General features: G+C 34.4%; 1 protein-coding gene and 1 pseudogene across 2 annotated transcripts in view; one reads left to right on the forward strand and one right to left on the reverse strand.

Moving 5' to 3' along the window:
- The window catches only part of CSMD3 (CUB and Sushi multiple domains 3), a 1,079,985-nt gene that overhangs the window by 591,649 nt on the left and 464,404 nt on the right, over nt 1–23,932 (reverse strand). For both annotated transcript variants that reach the window (XM_030875636.2, XM_030875634.2), the window contains one exon: nt 659–780. In XM_030875636.2, the coding sequence (XP_030731496.1) occupies nt 659–780 (122 nt within the window). The remainder of the gene's footprint in view (nt 1–658; nt 781–23,932) is intronic.
- LOC115863170 (heterogeneous nuclear ribonucleoprotein A1-like) lies at nt 10,514–11,906 on the forward strand (annotated as a pseudogene).

Below are 23,932 nucleotides of genomic sequence, written 5' to 3' on the forward strand. Positions count from 1 at the left end.
GGTCCTCGCTATACATTCTTACAAGGAGAAGCAGGATAGAGAGAACAGAAACAGAAAACTTGCTAATTTTTCAGCTGCTCTTTTGTTCATTCAGCATTATAATTTTGTTTGAAGTACTGTGGCATATACATATTTAGATGTATTATTCATTTTTAGTCAAATAGAAAGACAACTCAACCTTTAGAAGTACCCATAATATGAATCCTCTATTAGTGGAGAGAACATTAATAACTTCTTATAATAAAGAAAAGCTATGTGATCTGTGGCAATAGAGAAACACTGAAAGGAAAGGCAGCTATGTATAAAAACATGATATACCTGAATGATATGTCAAGCAGAAAGATATAAAGTGAAAAGCCATTATTTATGGCCTCTTTAAAAATAAAAAACATATACTTACAACCTTCAAAAGCATGTCTCAGAAAACACTAATTTATAATTTTAATGTGTTGTCGTTTATATGTTAGTTGGGATAGAACTGCAATATTTAACATTTTTTCCGTATTTCTCGTATGTTTATGTTTTATATAATGGATAAGTAGGAAATATTTCAGAAATCATATGTTAGGTATGAATTTTCTTCACTGCACTTCCCTCATGATGTCTTTGTTTTTGTCTTTATGGTTATGCTTTTTCACCAGAGATGGTTTTCAGTTACCTTATTGGTGTTCACCGCTGTGATGACCCAGACACATTGTGCATTGCTGTCATACTGGAATGGAAAGTTGGGAGACGTAAAGGTTCCACTTGGTCCTTGAAGATTAGAGCCACATGTCTTCACTAAGAGAGAAATTGCATTTTAAAAGGTGCACGTGCCACATGTAAAATCATAGCAATAAAATAACTTGCAAATAGACTTTAAATTCAAAATTGCACAATAATAACCACATTGAAATATATATTATGACATTCTAATGTGACATCGAAATGAGAGTGTTTTTTACACCCTGAAGTTCACAAGCTCATATTTTAAACATTAATCGAAAACTAGTTATGAAAGTGTGAAGCATGATAAGTTGTCCTCTGACTGTAAATAGGTTAGTTTAATTAGTGAGAGCTTATATTTATTCAATATTGTGTTAACAAAATTCTACAAAGAGGAAAAAGCAAATCTTTGGATTGATTAGCAATTTAAATAGTGTTTTCCTTTCTATTTATTAAGTACACTAGGACTCATAATAGCATAAAACTCATAATTGAAACATCAATATTAAAACTACTTTTTCTGTTCTTATAACTATGAATTGAGCCATTCAGATTACAAAAAGAGCTACACTGAGGTAATTTTAAGAAATTCCCACAAAAGTCATGTTATAATATTTCCTCAATTTTCTAACCCTTTTCTCTTCTAATTAACAAAAGAGTTTCTGACCACACTGTATATGTCTTGACTTCCTTCTTGAGCACCACAAAAGTTTCTTGGTGGCATTACTTTTGATATGCATTTTTTTGCCCCATTCCATTAAAATCCTGCCTAAGTCATCTTTTTCCAATCCATCAATAATTCATTGTACTTTTAAGTCATGTACAGTTTAACATAGATTTTCATATGCACATAAAACTTTACATATAATCACTTTAAAGATCAGTTTATGGAGGTCCCAAAAGTTTGTTTGACTTGTCCAAGATCACTCAGCTAGTAAATAACATAGTCAAGATTCGAGCTCAGGTCTTCCAACTTCAAGTCTTATCTTTTTATCATGAAATCTGTGTCTCTCTAGTACGTTAGTGTTTTTTAGCTAGTTTTTTTTTTTTTTCCCTTTAGCTCATATTTTAGCATGAATCTATTCTAGACAACTTTGTGGTGATTTATTGGTTACTTTTAATTTTCTCTTGTTTGTGTCTGACTTCTATATTTTAAACAATAAAACTGTTATTTTATAATAAGGAAAAATTAACAAATGGTATTTTTCTTCCTTCAACATCAATTACCAACCTTCCCTTTTTCATTTACTACCCCCTTCTTGTAAGTCTTCCATGTTCATTACTGCATTTTCTTCTCTCCTGTTCACTTTTTTTATTTTTCTCAATTTCCAATTTCCATAGTAAAAATACCTTGCTGATTTTAGGCTACCAAAGCTTTGTCAAGGCCTCACAAAATTTCTGAATATTTAACATTTGGTTTCTTTTTTACAGCTTTATTGAGATATAGTTGGCATATAACATTGTGTAAGTTTAAGGTGAACAACATGATGATTCACCTCGCATAATCACCACTTGTGCATGTGTGTGTGTAGTGAGAAATGTTTAAGATCTACTCTCTTAGCAACCTTCAAGTATGTGATACAGCATTATTAACTATATTCACCATACTCTACATTATATCTTCAGAAGTTATTCATCTTATAACTGGAAATTTGTTCCCTTTAACCTAGCACCTCCAGACTAACTTTTGTGTGTGTGTGTGTGTGTGTGTGGTATGCGGGCCTCTCACTGTTGTGGCTTCTCCCGTTGCAGAGCACAGGCTCTGGATGCGCAGGCTCAGCGGCCATGGCTCACGGGCCTAGCTGCTCCGCGGCATGTGGGATCCTCCCAGACCGGGGCATGAACCCGTGCCCCCTCCATCGGCAGGCAGACTCTCAACCACTGTGCTACCAGGGAAGCCCCAGCCAGACTCACTTTTGATAATTACTATTCTACTCTCTGTTTCTATGAGTTTGTCAATTTTAGATTCCACATATAAGTGAGATCATTATATTGCAACTTCTCGTAAGTCTTCCAAGCTCACTACTTCATTTTTTTCTCCCCCATTCACTTTTGAAAGTATTTCAGTCTAAGTTCTCTTGTTTCAGTGTTGAAATGGCTGTCACAATGCCAGAAATGACCTCCTAAATCTAATAGTATCTCTTCATTTTTTTCTACATATGTAATCTCTCAGCAGTAATGGAAAGTATTGACCAACTTTGAAATTCTCAGCTGTCCCTTACATAGTCCTGAATCTCTTGATTCTAGGCCTATTTGCTTTGAATAGTATGCTCCATACCCTGTGTTCTGGTTCTATTTTTTTCCCAATCTGACCTTTAAGTAGCATAATATTAAACTATTTCACAGTCTATTTTCTCTTTGTTCAATGCTCTCTCTGAATAGTTATTCCAATTCAATTTTACGGCAACAATGATCATTTGTGTTGACAGCTCTCAAATCTACATCACCAATTTTGTCATCTCTCTTGATTTCTAGAGTAAATTTTTTCTCTGTCTACTGGAAATTCCATGAAATATTTTAAAGTGTTTAATGAAAACTTTAACTAACCCCTCCACCTCCTTCCCATGCGTACATATGCACTCCTCAAGACCTATGTATTCCACTTCTTAAACATCTTATCCTTCTTTTTCTTCTTTTCCCAATACCCAGTGCTTCATAATCATCTTTTTCCTAGACTAGATATAGCTACTTAACTCCTTTCCTATACTCCATTTTCACTCTCTGTTCCATCCTCCTTAGTGCTACTACTCTTACCTTTCTAAAATACAAATTTGATTATTTCACTTAATTGCATAAAAATTTGACCTGTTTCCTATAGGATAAATTACCAACTGCCTAAAATAGAATATAAAATCATTCCTGTAAGGATATAGGTTTATTTTCCAATACAACTTCCTGCCATCTTATACTGTCATACACTCAACTTCTGCCAGAAAAAAATAAATTATCTTTTTTCTTTGAATATATATACCTTTTATAGTTTTCCACTTTTTCCATGCTGTTCTCCAAGGCTAAAATATTATTCCTTCTTACATTTGCCTGCGGAAAATCTATTCATTTAAACAAAGTTAAACCAATGTGCCACTTCTTTCTATAGGAAGTGTTCCCAATTCTTCCACTCAGGGTTCTGTAATGGATTGTAGTCCTCACAGCACATCATTTGAACGGCATATCCATAAAGGTGTTTAAGTGCTAGTGATGTGATAAAGAATGCAGTATAAAATACTTAAAAACTTTATAGCAATAAGAATTTTAGAGCAATCACATGATTGGTTTGAAGTTAGTAGAAACATCTTTCTAATTGGACATACTACTTCAAGTGGCTTTTACTACTTGGTAATTCTCTGGCATGCTTTGTTTTCTAAAATGTGCAAACACTTACAGTCCTTTGTGGACAGGCCTTGTTTATCATCTCTGTTCATTAACTCCTAGTGCATTGGCCTTCATGATGTAGAAATGTTTACTGAAAGAACAAATATCCAAGTTCTTTGGCACAGCTCTTAAATGAACTGTAAAATATGTGCTCTCTATATGCTGATATAAAATCCTTAAAAATATGTTTCAGACTGGGAAACTGTCTTTTTTGAAAATGATTTTCTTTTCACATAAAAATAAAGAAAAAAGCACTCATAAAATGACAAGTAAGAATCACTCATAAAAATGCTGGTCTTCCTGACTGCTTCTGTCCAAACCAAAGAGTAACCACTTAACAAGTAAGGTTGTATTTCTGCAAATATTTTCATTTTGTAGGTGTACATGTTTTTACAAAATTCTTGGCTTTTTGTGTGTTTGAGTGTTTTAAGAAACTGAGCTAATTCTATACATATTCCTCTGAAACTTATTTTCCCCTCATGTATCATGAATACTGTTCTAGGTCAGCATATGTAGATTTATTTAATAGATTTCACAGTTGCAACGGTAGCTGATGGATGGATTGAAAATTTTTGACAGGCTTCAACTATGAGAATAGCACATGGTAATTAGGGGTTTCCCTAATCCTGGGTTGGGGAATGAGAAGACCAGCCATTTGAGCAATTTGCAACAGCTGACCCATAGCAACCAACATACAATATAACTGAAAGGAAAAATTATCTTGTAAGCCACTAAGATTTCGTGGTTGCTTGTTATACAGCACATGCTAGTGAAAGTTTGTTTTAATTTTTTCAGCTAAAAACCATAATCCAGGAATGGAGATCTTAGTACCTATATCTTTATATTTGTGCTAATACGTGTTCTTTATATTTGTGCTATCATGGCAGAATGAATTCTTCACAGGCTTACTTAGCTACGATATGTGAGGATTTAAAAATTGGATAAATATGTGTAAATTACTCCACACTTTTTTTCAGTATACTCTCAAAAATGGTATAAAGGAGTATAGGTCTCCACATTCTCACCAAAATAATAGTGTTATCTATTTGTGTTTTTGTCATTACATTAAACATGTTAATAACATTTTGATTTCCTATTCTCTACATTATTAGTATGGTTTAGCAGAAGTTTTTACTGTTATTTCTATTTCTTTTGCTCTGATTTTTCTGTTCATGTACACTTTTCTAGTTTCAATTGTCCTTTTCTCATGGTTTTACAGAAGTTTCCTACATATTATCAGTATTAACCATTTTTTATGCATGTTGTAATTATTTTCCCAGTTTTTTTTTTAATTTGTAAACTTTGCTTTTAGTTAATTTTCTCTGAAAACTTTTTTAAAAGTACATGTAAATCTGTCAGTATTTTCCTCTAGGGTAGCTGTGTTTTATGTCTAGGTTAGGAAAGGTTTCTTCAAATCTAGGTTTTCAAAAGTTGAAAAGGTTGAAAACACCATCTAATGTTTAATTCCCATACTTTCAAATTTTATGTTATATTTAAACTTTTCATTTATCTGGAAATTATTTTTGTATGGTGTGAAGTAGGGTAGATAATTATACTTTCCAATATATGGATATCTGTTTTCCCAGTAGCATTTATAGTAAACTCTGTTTTATTCCCCACCAATTTAAAATGCCATATATACTATGTTATGTTATGCTCCACCCCCACTTTCTCTCAGAAATCCATACATGGATCTGAACTGGTATTTTGTGTATTGATTCACTTATCTATGATTATTTCTCTGAAATACCATATTGTTTAATCACTTTTAATATAGACATTGCAAATCTCGTCATTGTTCAATTTCATTATTTTCTTTGTTATTCTTGAATATCTACTTTTCCATGAACTTTTGGTATGTCAGTTTGTGAAGTTTAAAAAAGATTGGTAGTCTTATTGAATTATATTGAACTCATACATCATTTTGATATAAATTTTCTTCTTCAATGTAGCATTAATAACACAAAGGTGAAAGATAAATGTGATTACAGTAGATGCTTATTAAATGTTTGATAAATAAAGCAGAAATTCCTGATTTAAGTTTTAGAAACACAGAAATAGTAGAAAAAGGAGAAAATTTTCTAAATGTAACAATGAATGTACGAAATTAAAAGAAGTATTAGACTATATAATAAAATGTGAAAACTTTTGCCATTAAAGATTAGAATAAAACATGGATGCTCAAAATCTGTGACAACATTCAACATTATCTCAGAAGTTCTAGGTAATGCAATAAATAGGAAAAATTTGGAAAGGATTACAAAATAAAAAGGTATCATTTTTTTACTTACAATATGCAATTTGCCTACCTAAACTCAAGAGTTAATAATTTGTCTACAATTTACACTATGTTATGTTTAAGAGTCATGTAAACTGGCTTTGAAGAAAACATGCATATGAAAATTTAAAGTTTTCTTTTATAAAAATAATGATTGGCAATTCAAATGGAAAGACCCAATTCACACAAGCAACAAAGTAAATGTGTAATTTTGAAAAACATATTTGGCAAGAAAGGTACAAGACTTCTATAAAGAGAACCATAAAAAACATTCTGAAGGAAATGAAATAAAACCTGTGTAAGTGAAAAGACAGGTTGTGTTCTGGATGGGAAGGCTTGTTGTCACAAAAATGTTAACATCCTGATTTCAGCAGTTTAAAATGAATTGATACAAATTAGCTAATTTTTATATAGTCTATATATCTATGATTATTTTAACTCTTAGTTGTCTAATATAGTTATTTTACAATATTCTATATGTCTTATTCATGTTCCACCTATATTTTTAAAAAGGTAGAGAAGAATAGCTAATTCATCCTTTTCTAGTCTTGTTTTTGAAGTAAAATGAGCCTATATATAAGGAGACACTGTGAGCTACTGTTAAGAGGATTATGCCCTTTCAAGAAAATGATGTAAGTATAGTAGCAGAAAACAAACAAACAAAATTAATCCTTAACGTCTATCAATATACCATAGTCCTATTTTTTCCTCAGGTCAAGCACATAGAGTTAACTATGCTTTGAGAAACACCTAAGAAAAAGGTTAAATACAATGAAATATGTTTTGGTTCAACTGTAACCTCCAGGCATTTAGATTTATGCTGGATATAATGTTTGAACTACTCAAGTAAGAGAAGCAAAAAATTTATTTTTTGGTTGAATAAGAAAGATACAATTCTCAGGTTAAATATTCTTTTTGCATGGAATATACCAGCTGGGTCCAGTCTGTAGTGGTCTCTGGGTCTAGTGAACCCTGAAGTATCTCTTTCACTCTCTCCTTCCAGAATCTTCATGAATTTTTAATAATATTGAGGGACTATTGTGATCCTGTTCCAACATATTCTCAAGATCTGAAAATTCCTTAAAGCTCCTTCCACTCACTTACTTGCAATTCCTTAAACACAGTGAGAATGTTTCCACTTTAAGATGTTAGTACTTGCCTTTTTTCTCACTTTGTATAGGTTTCTCCTCAAACAGTTCTTAATAAATAGTCTATTCTGACTAATCTATATGACTAACCTATCTAAACTTTAGATTTTTAAGTATCACCTTCATACATTACATACACTGAGATATACATATTTACACACAGTATATACACATGCATACATGTGTACACACACATATATATACCATTGTTTACTGTCTCTTTTCCTTATTAGAATGACAGCTACATGAGAGCAAGGACTAGGTTTTGTTCACCATGGTGTCTCCAGTGCCTAGAACAGCGTGTGGCCCATAGTAGATACTCATTAAATACAGGAATGAATGAATGAGACCATGATTAAAATAATGAGAGTCACAACAAAGATTTGATTTTGTTTCTGGTTTCTATCTTTCTTCCCCCCACCTCCTTTGCATGTAGTGGCAATTTAGGCTACCACCCTTTTGTGGATATTGTCATCCACCTAGGATTCACTAACAGCTCTGTGAACAATTAATCTCTATTGTCTCCTGCTCTAAGGCTGTGTCTTAGGTATGTTGGAAGATTTCTAGCAAGTAACAATTCTTTGTTATGAGGGGCACGATAGCCTATGTCTTTAACGGAGTTATGATGATGAAGTCCAAATAGCTTTGTAGTTTGTGTATCTTTACTATCCCTGCATCTTCAACTTACTTTGTGTTCATACTTGAGCAAATCCAAACCATCTGAATCTCATTCTTTTACCTGTAAACTTAGACAGTTACACTATATCACCCATTCTCTCTGACAGGCATACAATGACTTTACACTATATTATGCAGTTATCTCTGTGCTCTTAATGGTTTACCCCAATAGATGCAATGAGATTAGTAGAGCCTGGAAACTATTTTGTTGTCCAATCTCAGAGACATAGCTTTATTAAAATGGTTTGATGACGTATGAAACATGGAAATTATGGATTTTTTAGTAAAAAAAAATCAATTTGAAATCTGATGTATTTGTAACATTTCCCTTTTCTTTTACCTGTGAATTAACATTGTGATCTTACCCTAGCAGAAGTATTTCCATTTCTATCTTTCAATATCCACAGTGATCTCTTTTCTTATTATTCAGAGATGAGACTCATAGTATTAGATCATTTCTGAGAATAACTTGACATTGGCCACAGAATAAACTATATTTCTTATGCTACACAAGAGGTGATAGACAAAGCAGGTGACATTAACTTTAACTTAGTAGAGTTTCTATTGCTCCTAGAAACTCTTAACTTGTAACTTGGAAAATTAGACGTTCTAATAAGGTATGACAATCAATGTATATAACAATGAATAAGTATGAATAGCCCAAACTTTGTGAGCTTCACCAAATCAGAATGGCTTAGACTATGGGAGATGTACCAACAAAAAACTTATTTGTGTTAGGGTTTCTGATAGGGCCCTGCTAGGTACGACAATAAATATTGCTAGGGAGAAACATAAAATGACTAAAACTGAATAAGTGCTGGTACTTAATGATGGACAACTTCTAGTATTCAATGGGACTTGAACATGGAGAGACATGGTATGGTTACCTCCCAGACATGAAAGGGAACTATCCCCGATCTCATAGAGGTAAACTAGGGCAAGCGTTACTCACAATTTCTTTCTATTCTGTCTTTGCCCAAACACCACCAGTGGTAATTGAACTCTATCCTTACTATCTATACTTTGCAACAAGGTTGATAGCGTGTGTTTTTATTATGACATCTGATTAAAGCAGAAAGTGGGTTTTTTGTTGGATTGATTTTAATTATTTTCTTTCCAAAAGACTGTCTCCTGGGACTAAGACCCAGGAGAGGAAAAAGAGAGTTGTGATAGTATGTCCAGTCATTTAATAACTATTTAAAAATGTAAATTTATTTTGGATTCCAAGATAGTGAAGCAAACTATATGTTATAAATAAGAAATATTCGATGGTGGTTGTTTGAGGTAATCAGACTTATTATCATTTTGTAAACTTCAGTAAGAATCTAGCACCTAAAACTTTATATGTCTATGATATAAACTGATATTAAGCTTATATTATAAGTTGATATAAACATAAAATTTAAACTGATATTATAGCAATACATTATTAATGTCACAAAGCAAAATTGATATTTTTATTATTTACTGATCAAATATGTTCCAGATCTAGAAACAAATAAGATCTAACAGTTAAGAACTTTTGTTCAGTGAATGTAATGATCAAATTGTTCACTGAAAATAAAAATTAACTTTCCCATTTCAATGTAATTTTTCTGATAAATTCTACATACTAATTTTAGATGATATGTTTTAATTTATTTGTGAAAGTTAAATGCTGTACAATACTTATTCTGCAAATTCATGTATTCCGAAAACATTAAATGAGTGCATTATTCTGTTTGACGCACTGTGCTAGACACTGAAAGGTAAAGAAGACAGTCAAGGTCTCTGCCCTCATGGAGTTTACAGTCTAGAAGAGAAGAGAAATACTAAACTAGTAGATAAAGTTGGATTTAAGAGATGCTATGAAAGTAATAGATCAAGAAAGGCTATGGAAGGAGATAACAGATCAGGAAAGACTACTCATATGAAGTGACATAAAAAGTAATTGTTTTATTTCTATGTTTTGCCCCCCCACTTATCTAGTAATTTGGGAGTCTTTCTCCTATGGCTTTTATAGAATCCTTATAAAGAATAAACATTATAAAAAAATTGAGGGTGAACTTGTACAACAATAACACGGTATTCATTTCCATGTAACACTTTTTGAGACATCTTTTAAAGTTAATATGTGATCATTACTATTGGAGATGATTGAATGGAAATGCTTTAGGGACATTCTAAGGAAAACAAACAAAAACAAATAAACACCCCATGTTGGCAGATGTATATGTGTTGAATATAAAATAATCTACTGAGAAAAAATGACTGAGAAAATAAAATGGCTCAAGAAATTTAAAAATTTCTAAGACAAGTTATAGGAGATACAAAACATATATTAGTTCAGATACGTTCGGTAGCTTACTTCTTTCTGCTCGTGGACGCCGCCGAGTAAGCATCGTTGACGTCTCCCCCCACCCTCCACTGCCGTTATGTCTAAGTCAGAGTCACCCAAAGAGCCCGAACAGCTGCGGAAGCTCTTCATCGGAGGTTTGAGCTTTGAAACAACCGATGAGAGTCTGAGGAGCCATTTTGAGCAGTGGGGAACGCTCACAGATTGTGTGGTAATGAGAGATCCAAACACCAAGCGCTCCAGAGGCTTCGGGTTTGTCACATATGCCACTGTGGAGGAGGTGGATGCGGCCATGAATGCAAGGCCACACAAGGTGGATGGAAGAGTTGTGGAACCAAAGAGGGCCGTCTCAAGAGAAGATTCTCAAAGACCTGGTGCCCACTTAACTGTGAAAAAGATTTTTGTTGGTGGCATTAAAGAAGACACTGAAGAACATCATCTAAGAGATTATTTTGAACAGTATGGGAAAATTGAAGTGATTGAAATCATGACTGACCGAGGCAGTGGCAAAAAGAGAGGCTTTGCTTTTGTAACCTTTGATGATCATGACTCTGTAGACAAGATTGTCATTCAGAAATACCACACTGTGAATGGCCACAACTGTGAAGTAAGGAAAGCCCTATCTAAGCAAGAGATGGCTAGTGCTTCATCCAGCCAAAGAGGTCGAAGTGGTTCTGGAAACTTTGGTGGTGGTCGTGGAGGTGGTTTTGGTGGGAATGACAACTTTGGTCGTGGAGGAAACTTCAGCGGTCGAGGTGGCTTTGGTGGCAGCCGCGGTGGTGGTGGATATGGTGGCAGTGGGGATGGCTATAATGGATTCGGTAATGATGGAAGCAATTTTGGAGGTGGTGGAAGCTACAACGATTTTGGCAGTTACAACAATCAGTCTTCAAATTTTGGACCCATGAAAGGAGGAAACTTTGGAGGCAGAAGTTCTGGCCCCTATGGTGGTGGAGGCCAATACTTTGCCAAACCCCGAAACCAAGGTGGCTATGGTGGTTCCAGCAGCAGCAGTAGCTATGGCAGTGGCAGAAGGTTTTGATTACTGCCAGGAAACAAAGCTTAGCAGGAGAGGAGAGCCAGAGAAGTGACAGGGAAGCTACAGGTTACAACAGATTTGTGAACTCAGCCAAGCACAGTGGTGGCAGGGCCTAGCTGCTACAAAGAAGACATGTTTTAGACAATACTCATGTGTATGGGCAAAAAAACTCGAGGACTGTATTTGTGACTAATTGTATAACAGGTTATTTTAGTTTCTGTTCTGTGGAAAGTGTAAAGCATTCCAACAAAGGGTTTTAATGTAGATTTTTTTTTTTTGCACCCATGCTGTTGATTGCTAAATGTAATAGTCTGATCGTGACGCTGAATAAATGTGTCTTTTTTTTAAATGTGCTGTGTAAAGTTAGTCTACTCTGAAGCCATTTTGGTAAACCACCCCAACAGTGTGAAGTTAGTATTCCTTCAGGGTGATGCCAGGTTCCATTCAAAATTTATTTACAACCTGCTTTGGTGGAGAAGCTACTGTCTTCTGAAACCTTGGTGTAGTTGAACTGACAGTTACTGCGTTGTGACCTTGGAGTTCACCGTGAAAAAGGGTCACCCAAGCCAAGTCATGGAGTTTGTTGATTATTAATATATGATTGTTGGCACATCCTATGCAATATATCTAAATTGGATTATGGTACCAGATATAGATGGGAATGAAGCTTGTGTATCATCCATTATCATGTGTAATAAATAAACAATTTAATACCCTCTTGAAAAAAAAAACATATATTAGTTCAAACAGAAAATAAATATTTTTAAAGTTGTGAAAAATATTTTATAAATTAAAGGAAAAATTTTAACGAAGTTATTAGCAACCTAATGAAGAAAAAAATGCTTTGAAAATGAAAAAGGTTTGGGGAATTCATTTTTAAGTGGGATCAGAAAAGATTTGCTGTGAACAATGAATAAGTCTTGGTAGAAATTTATTATCAAAGTGGACAAAGGAAACCAGGACAAATGAGAAGAATACCACCAGAACTAGTGTCTGCTTTCTTAATGGACATAAATAGAAATTGTGGAGTTTTCACACAGAAAATAAACTGCATTAAATAAGGTACAGATATATGACTTAAGTGTCAAAATTTTACTCCTTCCGCATGATATTTGGCATATGTCTTGAAGGACTACGTTCAAAAACAATTTATCTTTCTCTTGCATTTTTTTTTCTGGGGAGGAAACTGCTAATAGCTTGGAAAGTTTCACACAGAGTTATTTTCATTATGAAGTGAAATTCTACATTGGAGTTTCCTCTATAACAATCTTAAACCCAGAAAAGTAGATTTAAGTAATGCCTTGAAATATGGTTATAATGCTTTCAATATGTCAGAATTTCATTTTGGTCTTATTTTACTTGTTAATAATTATTTAATATAGTATATAATTTCAACTACCTGAAAAAATGTTGAATTATTAAACTAAGACCTGTTATTAAACTTCAGACAAACAGGTATAGAAACATTTCTTCAAATTAATTAGAATTCTCATATTGTTGACTGTTGGTCATGAAACACACACACACACACACTCATACATACACACACGCATCTGAAAGTGAATGATAAAATCTATTTAAATCAGTGTCTGGAACTATCAGAAAGTAGTTCAGTTTAATAACATTTAATTGGACATCCTAGTCTCTTCGTCTTCATGAGAAGCTGATAAAATGTCAGAAGTAGAGTAACAATTAGGACTAATCTTCAAATACATCTTAGTGTCATCTGCATAAGAATGAAAGTCTAATCCATGTCTTCACTAAAAGGACGCATATAAATGTGGAATAATAATGAAATGAACCCAAAGCAGGGAACTGGAAAACAGAGGACATGCTAATGAAAGGGATAGAATTCAAATTAGCAAGGGGCCAACTCCATAGGATCAGATAAATTTGATTAAAACCCAGCAAACGCAATTCCTATTAAAAATGAGAAATAAACATATAGATTTCCAATGCAAAAAAAGTAAGCAATTTTTTGTTTTCTTTTCCTAGTTCTTAGCTGTGAGTAGTTTAATCTAGTCATGAAGGTCATGTTTACATATAATACAGCCTCTCCTTGTGCTTTGTTTCACTGAAACATGCCATTGGTATTAGGATGAGAGCACATATAGCATCAAGTCAGTAACAGAAATGATTTACATGAATTAATATTTTATCATGCTTTATGATGAAAATAAAAGAAAATCCAACTTAATCTAGGTTTGTTAGTAAGAGAAACAAATTAGGTGGTAGGATAGAATGAGATGAATTATCATGCACAACATACATGGAAACTATAGTGTTCTTAAGGCCACCCGGTGGGGAAAGAGGGTGGAAAAGAAATGGGAAGTAGAAGAGTAAGGAATAAGATGATGTGAGTAGGAGGATGGTGTGTAGTTACGAAGTCAGAGGAAGAAACACTTCAGCAACTGGTTGGACAAAGAATTTAACAGATAAGTGTATGTAATATTGAATTTCAACTTGTTTGCTACTTTTGATGTAGACTGCCCTCCTTTTCCTAAATTATCCAGAAGATTAATCAAGCAAGTCATTACCTAGTTATCACCTGCATATTTAAAAATTGTTTTTGTTTGTTTGTTTAGATAAAATTGGGGACAATGTCTACTTGAATTTATGTAGAACAGAAATAATCTAAAAATCAGAAATTTAAAGACAAAATTAACCATTAGACATTAAGTTTCCAGTTATGAGCAAGAAATTCACTAAAATCTTTTAGAAGAGTTTAGACCTCCTTTATTTATTTATTTATTTAAATTTTTATTTATTTATTTATTATTTTTTTTTTTTGCGGTACACGGGCCTCTCACTGTTGTGGCCTCTCCTGTTGAGGAGCAACAGGTTCCAGACGCGCAGGCTCAGCGGCCATGGCTCACGGGCACAGCCGCTCCGCGGCATGTGGGATCTTCCCAGACCGGGGCACGAACCCGTGTCCCTTGCATCAGCAGGCGGACTCTCAACCACTGCGCCACCAGGGAAGCCCCTCCTTTATTCTTTTAATTTTTATTTTATATTGTAGTATCATTGATTAACAATGTTGTGTTAGTTTCAGGTGTACAGCAAAGTGATTCAGTTATATATATAAAAGTATCTATTATTTTTCAAATTCTTTTCCCATTTAGGTTATTACAGAATATTGAGCAGCATTTCCTGTGCTATATAGTAGGTCCTTGTTGGTTATCTATTTTAAATATAGCAGTGTGTACATGTCAATCCCAAACTCCCAATCTATCCCTCCCCAACTCTTCCCCTGGTAACCATAAGTTCATTCCCTAAGCCTGTGAGTCTGTTTCTGTTTTGTATATAAGTTCATTTGTATAATTTTTTTTTAGATTCCACATATAAGTGATATCATATGATATCTGTCTTTCTCTGCCTTACTTCACTCAGTATGATAATCTCCAGGTCCATCCATGTTGCTGCAAATGGCATCATTTCATTCTTCTTAATGGCTGAGTAATATTCCATTGTATATATGTACCACATCTTCTTTATCCATTCATCAGTCTATGGACATTTAGGTTGCTTCCATGTCTTGCTATTGTAAACAGTGTTATGATGAACATTGGGGTGCATGTATTCTTTCAAACCATGTTTTTCTCTGGATATATGCCCAGGAATAGGATTGCAGGATCATATGCTAGCTCTATTTTTAGTTTTTTAAGGAACCTCCATACTGTTCTCCACAGTGGCTGCCCCAATTTACATTCTCACCAACAGTGTAAGAGGGTTCCCTTTTCTGCGCACCCTCTCCAGCATTTATTGTTTGTAGACTTTTTGATGATGGCCGTTCTGACTGGTGTGAGGTGATATCTCATTATAGTTTTGATTTGCATTTCTCTAATAATTAGCAACGTTAAGCATCTTTTCATGTGCCTCTTGGCTGTCTGTATGTCTTCTTTGGAGAAATGTTTAGACCTCCTTTGAAATCAGAGGTTAGACTATCTGATCTACATCTAAAAAGGCAGGGAACTTCATTTGACAATTTGTAATTTTAAAATGCACCATGCTCTAACTTACTTCCATAGCTTTTCACATGCTATTTTCTTCATCTCAAATATTCTTTTTTAGCTCTTAACCTGCTAGCTAAAATTAATTCTCCCATATCCTTATTTGTATTAGAGCTTTAACACTCTATCTTTTTGTTTACCTACAAGCAATTATGTTCCTTTATGTCAGCAACTATTTTATCTCTAAGTGACATGAAGTTGGTTTAGTGTATAACACACAGTAAATGCTCAAAAAACTTTTCAGAAATTTTAATTGATGAATAATTAAATAAAGTGAAATATACCTAAATATAAGAAATAAAAAAGGTGAACGTTTACAATTTAAACGCTTCAATTAAACTGCGAGGAAAATAGGCAATTCATCAAAGAAATGTCTCAGGGAAATTGGATATCACTTATAATTTTTGACAATCTTTCAACCTAGTGGAAGGTCAAATGAATATTTGATGATGATTTGTTATAATTATTTTATGGAGGATATTTATTCAACACAAAACATTGACTTAGAATGTTTCCATGCAGAAATGAATAAGATAGGATCCTTTCTTTAACGGATTTGAAGTCTTGAGGAGTTAGATACAAAGAGGTTATTTTAATAATGTGTAATAAGTGCTAGATAAAGGTAAGCAGGTGTTATAGGAGCATAAAAAGTGGACATTTTTGCAACCTGGGAGTTTAAAGAAGGCATCCTTGAGATGATGTCAGAGTTGAATCTTGAAAAGTTACGACACGTGAACTTAGAACAGAAATTCAGGATAGGCTTCCAGGCCGAGGGAAAAGGGGCACTAAATAACATATTGTGTATAAGAAAACTATGTAATTCACAGAAAAATCTAAGATTGTTTGGAGCTGGGGAGATTCTTTAAATGGAGACGGAGAGGTAAATGCCTATTCAAGGAAGGCCATAGATGATAGTCTATGGCAGTTGCTGGATTATTCATATTTGGTCAAAACTAAAGGGATAGTTTGCAGGTGTAGAACATCATTTTACTTAACTATGTCTATATTTTTAACGTGATCAGTCCAGGTGCCAAATGCAGAATGGATTTAAGAAAGTAAAAACTAGATACCTGGAGACAAGAATGAAAAAGTCAAGTCATGTACTTTTTTCCCCATATACTTAAGTTTTTTTGTTGTTGTTTTGTTTTGTTTTATTATATTGCTCTATTTAGTTTTAATGCAGGGTCACAACATATTTATTTATTCACTCATTAATTTAGTCAGTCATTCACACAACCAATACTATTTATAAAAGAACTACGAATCACTCAACAGGATGAGAATTGGTGATCATATAGTCACAAACCAGGCCCTGCCTCCCCACACACCTCACATTTTCAGGATAGAGACAAACATGAAACATCAACTATAAGATTAACTAAATAATCTTAAAAAACGCTACAAAGGAAAAGTATAGGGTGCCCTTGAGAGTATATATTTGGGAGACTTACTACAGCAAAAGGAGTCAGATCATGAAGCACTTTCCCTTAAAAGACTCATTAATACAAGATGGCTTAAGGCATGGCAAAGAAGGACAAAACGTAAAAAAAAAATCTGGATTACATAGCATAGTTTTAAAAAATTAAATAATTTATTTTTTCCAAATATATCCTACAACCAAACCAAGTTCTAATATTTTCTTTGAATCCTAAAAATATGCTTTCATGAATTGTTAGGAGTTACTGTGGCTAGATTTTAGCTCTTTGTGATGCTGCTAAGCAAGTTTTAAAGTAGCAGGACTTCCCTGGTGGCTCAGTGGTTAAGAATCTGCCTGTCAATGCAGGGCACGCTGTTTCGAGCCCTGGTCCGGGAAGATCCCACATGCTGCAGAGCAACTAAGCCCATGCGCCACAACTACTGAAGCCCGTGTGCCTAGAGCCCGTGCTCTGCAACAAGAGAAGCCACGGCAATGAGAAGCCTGCGCACCGCAATGAAGAGTAACCCCCCGCTCTCCACAACTAGAGAAAGACTGAGTAGCAACGAAGACCCAATGCAGCCAAAAAATAAATTAAAAAAAACCTTTTTTTAAAACCACTTTGTTTTAAGCTTACTATCTTTTGCCCCTCAATCTTTTTATTCATACCAATAGGCTTAACAAATCCCTGGTTGTATGAAAACCATGTAACAGGCAACCATTTCCCAAAATAATGGGGTTTCATGAGAAGCTTTTTACTGCTCAACACCAAGTAGAATATTCCTCTAAAGTGGCATCCAAGATCTTTATAAAGGAAGTAAAAAAAAAAAAGAGAGAGAGAGAAAGAAAAAAAAATAAGGACTAGGAGACTACTTCTGGGAATTGAGTCAGTGAATCCCAGGATATGAGAAACAATGATATACAGGAGACTATATTTCTCTATGCAAAAGAATTATATTTTTTAAATTATTATTAATTATTTCAAGGAACAAAATATAAGATTCTATAGAACATCAACTGCCAAGATCACTTGTTGTGTTTACACAACTCATTCCTATTCCTAGGAAATTGGCAGGTAGGATGGCATTATTATATTAATCCAAGCCAAAGTTCTAAAAATTATATTTAAAAATATTTTATATATATATATAAAGTACAGAAGCCTTGGCACAAAGCTACCATTAGAAAAAAAAAAGGACCAATAAATTGGTCCTAAATTATGTAGACATTGGATAGAAAAGGAAAATTAATCTATCCTTTGTCTGCTATACTGAAACAAGTTGGATGAAACTTTAAAATTTTGAGCCCCAGAAACAGGTTAAAGGTCTCATAAGTGGAACTCTAGGAAATAATTTCTACAGCCTGATGTGTTGACAGGTGAATTAGCTTAATTAAATCTCTCAAAAATTTTAAATTACTAAAAATACAAAAAGCCCATATTTATTTCATTTCAAGGAGTGAAATATAAATGTCAAAATTAGGTATCATATGCTCAAAGGCATACAGTTGATCACCTGGTAACTGTGTTGGGGGTGGCATATAAAAAGAAGGGTGTATGTGGCCATCTGGAAAGCAATGCCCTTAATAAAGGAGGAGACCTCTACTGAAAAATGTTTAGATACATCTGAACTTGGGCCAAGATTGCTAGTTCTAACTTTTCAAGGGAAGTTCATGTGAAATCTTCATTTTTTCAAATGTCAAATTCTTTAAAATATATCGACATATAATAGCCAAAAACACCCATAGGCTATTTCTGGACCCCGACTTATAATGCCTGAGCCACATATTCATTTTTATACAAAATTAAAACAAATAGATTTCAATGAAACAGTTTGAAAACATAATTGCAAACTATTTCAATTACAAGATTGCAACAAACTTTTAATGGTTCTAATTGAAAATCGTTATTTAAAAATTGCTTTCACAATAAAAATCCCTTATCAATTTATTTATTTTATTCTCCTCTTCAATGTCATTTATTATAAATACAATTTTTATTTTGGAATAATTTTAGATTCACAGAAGAGATGTAGAAATCATACAGACACTCCCCATGTACATTTTACCCAGTTCCTTCTAATGTTAATATATTGCATAACCATAATTTATTTATCAAAACTAAGAAAGTATCATTGGTATATTATGATTAACTAAACTCCAGACTTTTTTGTATTTCATCATTTTTTTTTTAACTAATGTTCTTTTTGTGTTCCAGGATCTAATCCAAGACACCACATTACATTTAATTATGTCTCTTTAGTCCCTTCCTTCAATGTCATTTTAAATTAATATTTTGCCGACTTTCCACCAATGTGTGTGTATGCGTATGTGTAAGAGAGAGAGAGACAGAGGTAAAGAGAGAGACAGGGAGGGAGGGAAAGAGAAAGAAACGGAGCACACGTACTTAGTTTAGAAGGTCAATACCCCCACATATAATCAACCTTAGAATAAATTTGAGGATTAATTTCTTAGCTGGCAAATCTTGGGGACTCGGAACAGGGTGAAGTTGATAAGGTAATAACATGCCACAGAAGTCTATGCACTGCAGTATAAGCATCTTTCTAGCCATAACTGTTAAAGATTCCTTTCCAAGGTTATAGTTAGAAACCTAAAAATAAAAAAAAAAATGCTACAAAGTATTGTAACCCAGACACAAAAAAATTTAGTGCTCTAGAGCAGCCTCTACATTATTGACATTTTGGACTAGATAATCATTTATTTTGTTGCAGGGGCTGTCCTGGCATTGCACTATGTTTAGCAGTATCCCTGTCTTCTACCCACTAGATGCCATTAGCATTCATCCCAAACTTGTGATAGTCAAAAATTGTCCCCTGGGATGTTGCCAAATGTCCCCTGGGTGGTAAAATTTTGCTCTCTTCCATTAAAAACCACTGACTTAGAGGAATATCTTTTGTTCTAACTAATCTCTTTGATTTTTTCTTATTCCTTTGCTTCTTTTTATTCTATACTTACCAATGAATTTTGGTGAAAGAGAATTATGGAAATAAGGCATAAACTTCAGCTTCCATTACAGTGGGAAGTTATCATAGTAAAGCTGTTTAATAGAGTGTTTGGACACTCCAGAAATAAATAAAAATCTTGTTAACTCAAATCAAATTATATGTTCTTCTTTCTGGGTCCTTCCCCTATCATTTACCTAATCCCTACTGTTACTTTAGGATTTAAGTTGGCAATCTTCTGGGAAGATTTCCCTGATAGCCCTAATCCCACTCCACCCTGAACAGAGTGTTCCTCTCATTTTCCAATTTTTTAAAAGATCTCTATAAAGTAATTTATTACCAATTATTATCTTACTCTCTTCTACTGCCTTGTTTCCCCTCAGTATACTGTAAGCTCCTGAGGATGATTATCACAGTATTTCTGATTGCACCTGTAGGCAGTTAATAAGTGTTTACTAAATGAATGACACATTCAGGCAACAGAGTCTTGATTGAGACACCAAACTAAGGGATTTGGTATGCCAAGGAGCAGAATAAGGTTACTGGAGATGAACAAAAGAAGCCTCATGAAAAAAATATTGAGGCACAATATATCTGGAGCTGTCTGTATGTGTATATTTTATATATTTACTTTGAGAAAGTAACATTAATCACAAAATGGGATATGATGAAATACTTAACGTAATGATATAAGCTCTTCCCTTGGCAAAGTTGACAAGCACTTGAAATATCTGTTTCTTACTTGCTAAGACTCCTCCTGATCTCATGTTATCTAGTGGGCATGAGATTAAACACTCTCTATTTGAATCCAAATGCTAAATTCCTAAAAACTGTACAAAAATTTGCTATATAACTACAATTAATGAAAATAGGGCTGGTTTTTGTTGCTGATGTTTTATTTGTGTTGCCTTCTTCTCAAGAGATTTCATAGTCTCAATATCTCTTTGGTTGTATAGTTTATTTGCATTCTCAATGTTCATGAATACATAATTAGAGGAACTAATTTCTTACTTGTAAGCATACTGGTAATGTAAAGCTCAGTATCTACTCAACATCTTAGGAGGGGAGAGTCATATTATGTCTGGAATGTTAACCTAGAAAGAATGTCAGTGATGAACTATTTAATCTAAGTGAACATTTATAGGTGAATAGCATATAATGCTAAAATAAATCTTAAAGAATTTTAGAGGGATTTCTACTTTTTACATTCATTAAATCCTAACCTGTCTATACCAACCAATCAGAAATGCAAAACTACTATATATTACAAATATCAGGGTTGTGTTTTATTTTTCCTTCTGATGTAGATTTAGAATAAACATTGAGTACAAATTTTCAGTTATAAGATGAATAAGCTCTGAGGATCTAATGTACAGCCTGATGACTATAGTTAATACTACTGTATTGTATACTTGAAAGTTGCTGAGAAGAGGTGTGGCCAAGATGGCTGAGTAGGAAGACCCTTAGCTTACCTCCTCCCTCAGGCACACCAAAATTACAACTATTTACAGGGTAACTATTGATGACAATGACCTGCAGACTAGCAGAAAAGATTTTCCACAACTAATAACATAAAGTAGGAACTACAAGAGACTGGTAGGAAGAGTGGACACGTGGTATAGTCAAGATCTACAACACTAGGTATGCAACCCAGAAATGGGAAAATAACTGCAACTGCAAATGTTCTCCCCAAGTAGTGAAGGGTCCAAGCCCCATCTTAGGCTCTCCAGCCTGGGGTCCTTCAGTTTGAAGATGAAATCCCAGAATGTTTGGCTTTGAAAGCTAGTGGGGCTTGTATAAAGGAGAGTCAGAGGGCTGTAGGAAACAGACGCTCTGCACTTGAAGGGTATGTACAAAATCTCACATTCTCTGAGTCCCAGCACAAAGACAGTCATTTGAAAGGAGCCTGGGTCAGACTCACTTGCTAATCTTGGAGGACATCCTGGAGAAGGAAAGTGGGACTCCCCACAGGGACATAAAAACTGATGGTTGACATTTTGGGAAGTTAATTCTATCACAAGGGTACTGGTGCTGGTGAATACCATTTGGAACTCCTCCCTCTAGCCTATTAGCACCAGCACCAGCCTTAGGACCCCCTAGACCCCACATCAAGCCACACTTAGACCCGGCCCCACCCACCAGCAGGCCAGCACCAGCCCTGGCTCCCCCAGTCCCTGTAACTAGCCACATCAAGACTCTGCCCCACCCACCAGCTTGACTGCACCAGTCCCAGGACCCCTCAGGCTACATGACCAGCAGCACCAGGATCCAGCCCCACCCACCAGTGGGCCAGCAGTCAGGGGTCAGTTCTTCCTACCAGCATGTTCACATTAGTCAGCTCTGCCATAACAGAAGGGCTCATGCAGCTCACATAAAGGGAACCCGTAAGCATATAGCTCTGGTGACCACAAGGAAGTGTGCTTCTGGGCCCCACAGAATGTCTCCTACATAAGGTCACTTCTCCAAGACTGGGAAACACAACTGATCTACCTAATACACAGAAATAAACACAGAGAATTAGGAAACATGAGGAGACAGAGGAATAAGTTCCAAATGAAGGAGCAAGACAAAAATTCAGAATAAAAAACTAAAGGAAGAGGAGATAAGCAATCTACCTGATAGAGAGTTCAAGGAAATGATCATAAAAATGCTCACCAAACTCAAGAGAAGAATAGATGAACACAATGAGAAGTTTAACAGAGTTAGAAAATGTGAAGAAGAACCAAACAGAGATGAAGAATACACTAACTGAAAAAAAAAAAGCAATAGAAGGAATCAACAGTAGATTAGATAATACAGATGAACAGATCAGTGAACTAGAATACAGAGTAAAAACCACCCAATTCTAACAGAAAAAAGAATTTGAAAAATGAGGGTAGCTTAAGAGACCTCTGTGACAACATCAAACAGAATAACATTTGCATTATAGGGGTCTCAGGAGGAGAAAAGAGAGAAGAAGGTGCAAAGACCATATTTGAAGAAATAATAGATGGAAACTTCCCTGATCTGGGAAAAGAAAGAGACATCCACCTCCACATCCATTACATAATGAGAGTCCCAAACAAGATGAACCCAAAGAAATCTACACCAAAACACATTATAACTAAAATGGCAAAAATTAAAGATAAAGAGAGAATCTTAAAAGCAGCAAGAGAAAAGCTACTAATTAGATATAAGAGAACTCCCATAAGACAAAAGCTGACTTGTCAGCAGCACAGTATATTCAAAGTGATGAAGGGAAAAAACCTACAATCAAGAATACTCTACCTGGCAAGGCTATCATTCAGATTTGAAAGAGAGATAAAGTGTTTTATAGACAAGTAAAAGCTAAAAGAGTTCAGCACCACTAAACTGACCTTATAAGAAATGTTAGAGTCTTCTTTAAAGGAAAAGAAGAAGACCATAACTAGACATATAAAAATTACAAAAGGAAAATATCTCATTGGTAAAGGCAAATATACAGTAATGGTAGAAGATCAACCACTTATAAAGCTAATAGGAAGGTTAAAAGACAAAAGTAGTAATACTATCTATATCCATAATAAGCAGTTAAGGGATACACAAAACAAAAAGGTGTTAAAAAATATGATGTCAAAAACATTAAACATGGGGTAGGGGGAGGAGGAGTGAAAATGTAGGATGCTTAGAATGCATTCAAACTTAAAAGATCATCAACTTAAAATAATCATATATATATGGTTATATATGAACCTCATGGTAACCACAAACCAAAAACCTATAATAGGTAAACAAACAAACAAACAAAAAAAGAGACAGAGAAAGGAATCCAAACATAACATTTAAGATAATCATCAAATCACAAGTGAAGAGAGCAAAAGAAAAGAAAGGAACAAAAAAAGAACTACAAAAACAACCCAAGAACCATTAACAAAATAACAAGCATACATCAATCAATAATTACTTTAAATGTAAAAGGACTAAATACTCCAATTTAAAGACAGGGTGACTAAATGGATAGAAAACCAAGAGCCG

Source organism: Globicephala melas, chromosome 17 (assembly GCF_963455315.2).
Source record: "Globicephala melas chromosome 17, mGloMel1.2, whole genome shotgun sequence".
Taxonomy (NCBI): domain Eukaryota; kingdom Metazoa; phylum Chordata; class Mammalia; order Artiodactyla; family Delphinidae; genus Globicephala; species Globicephala melas.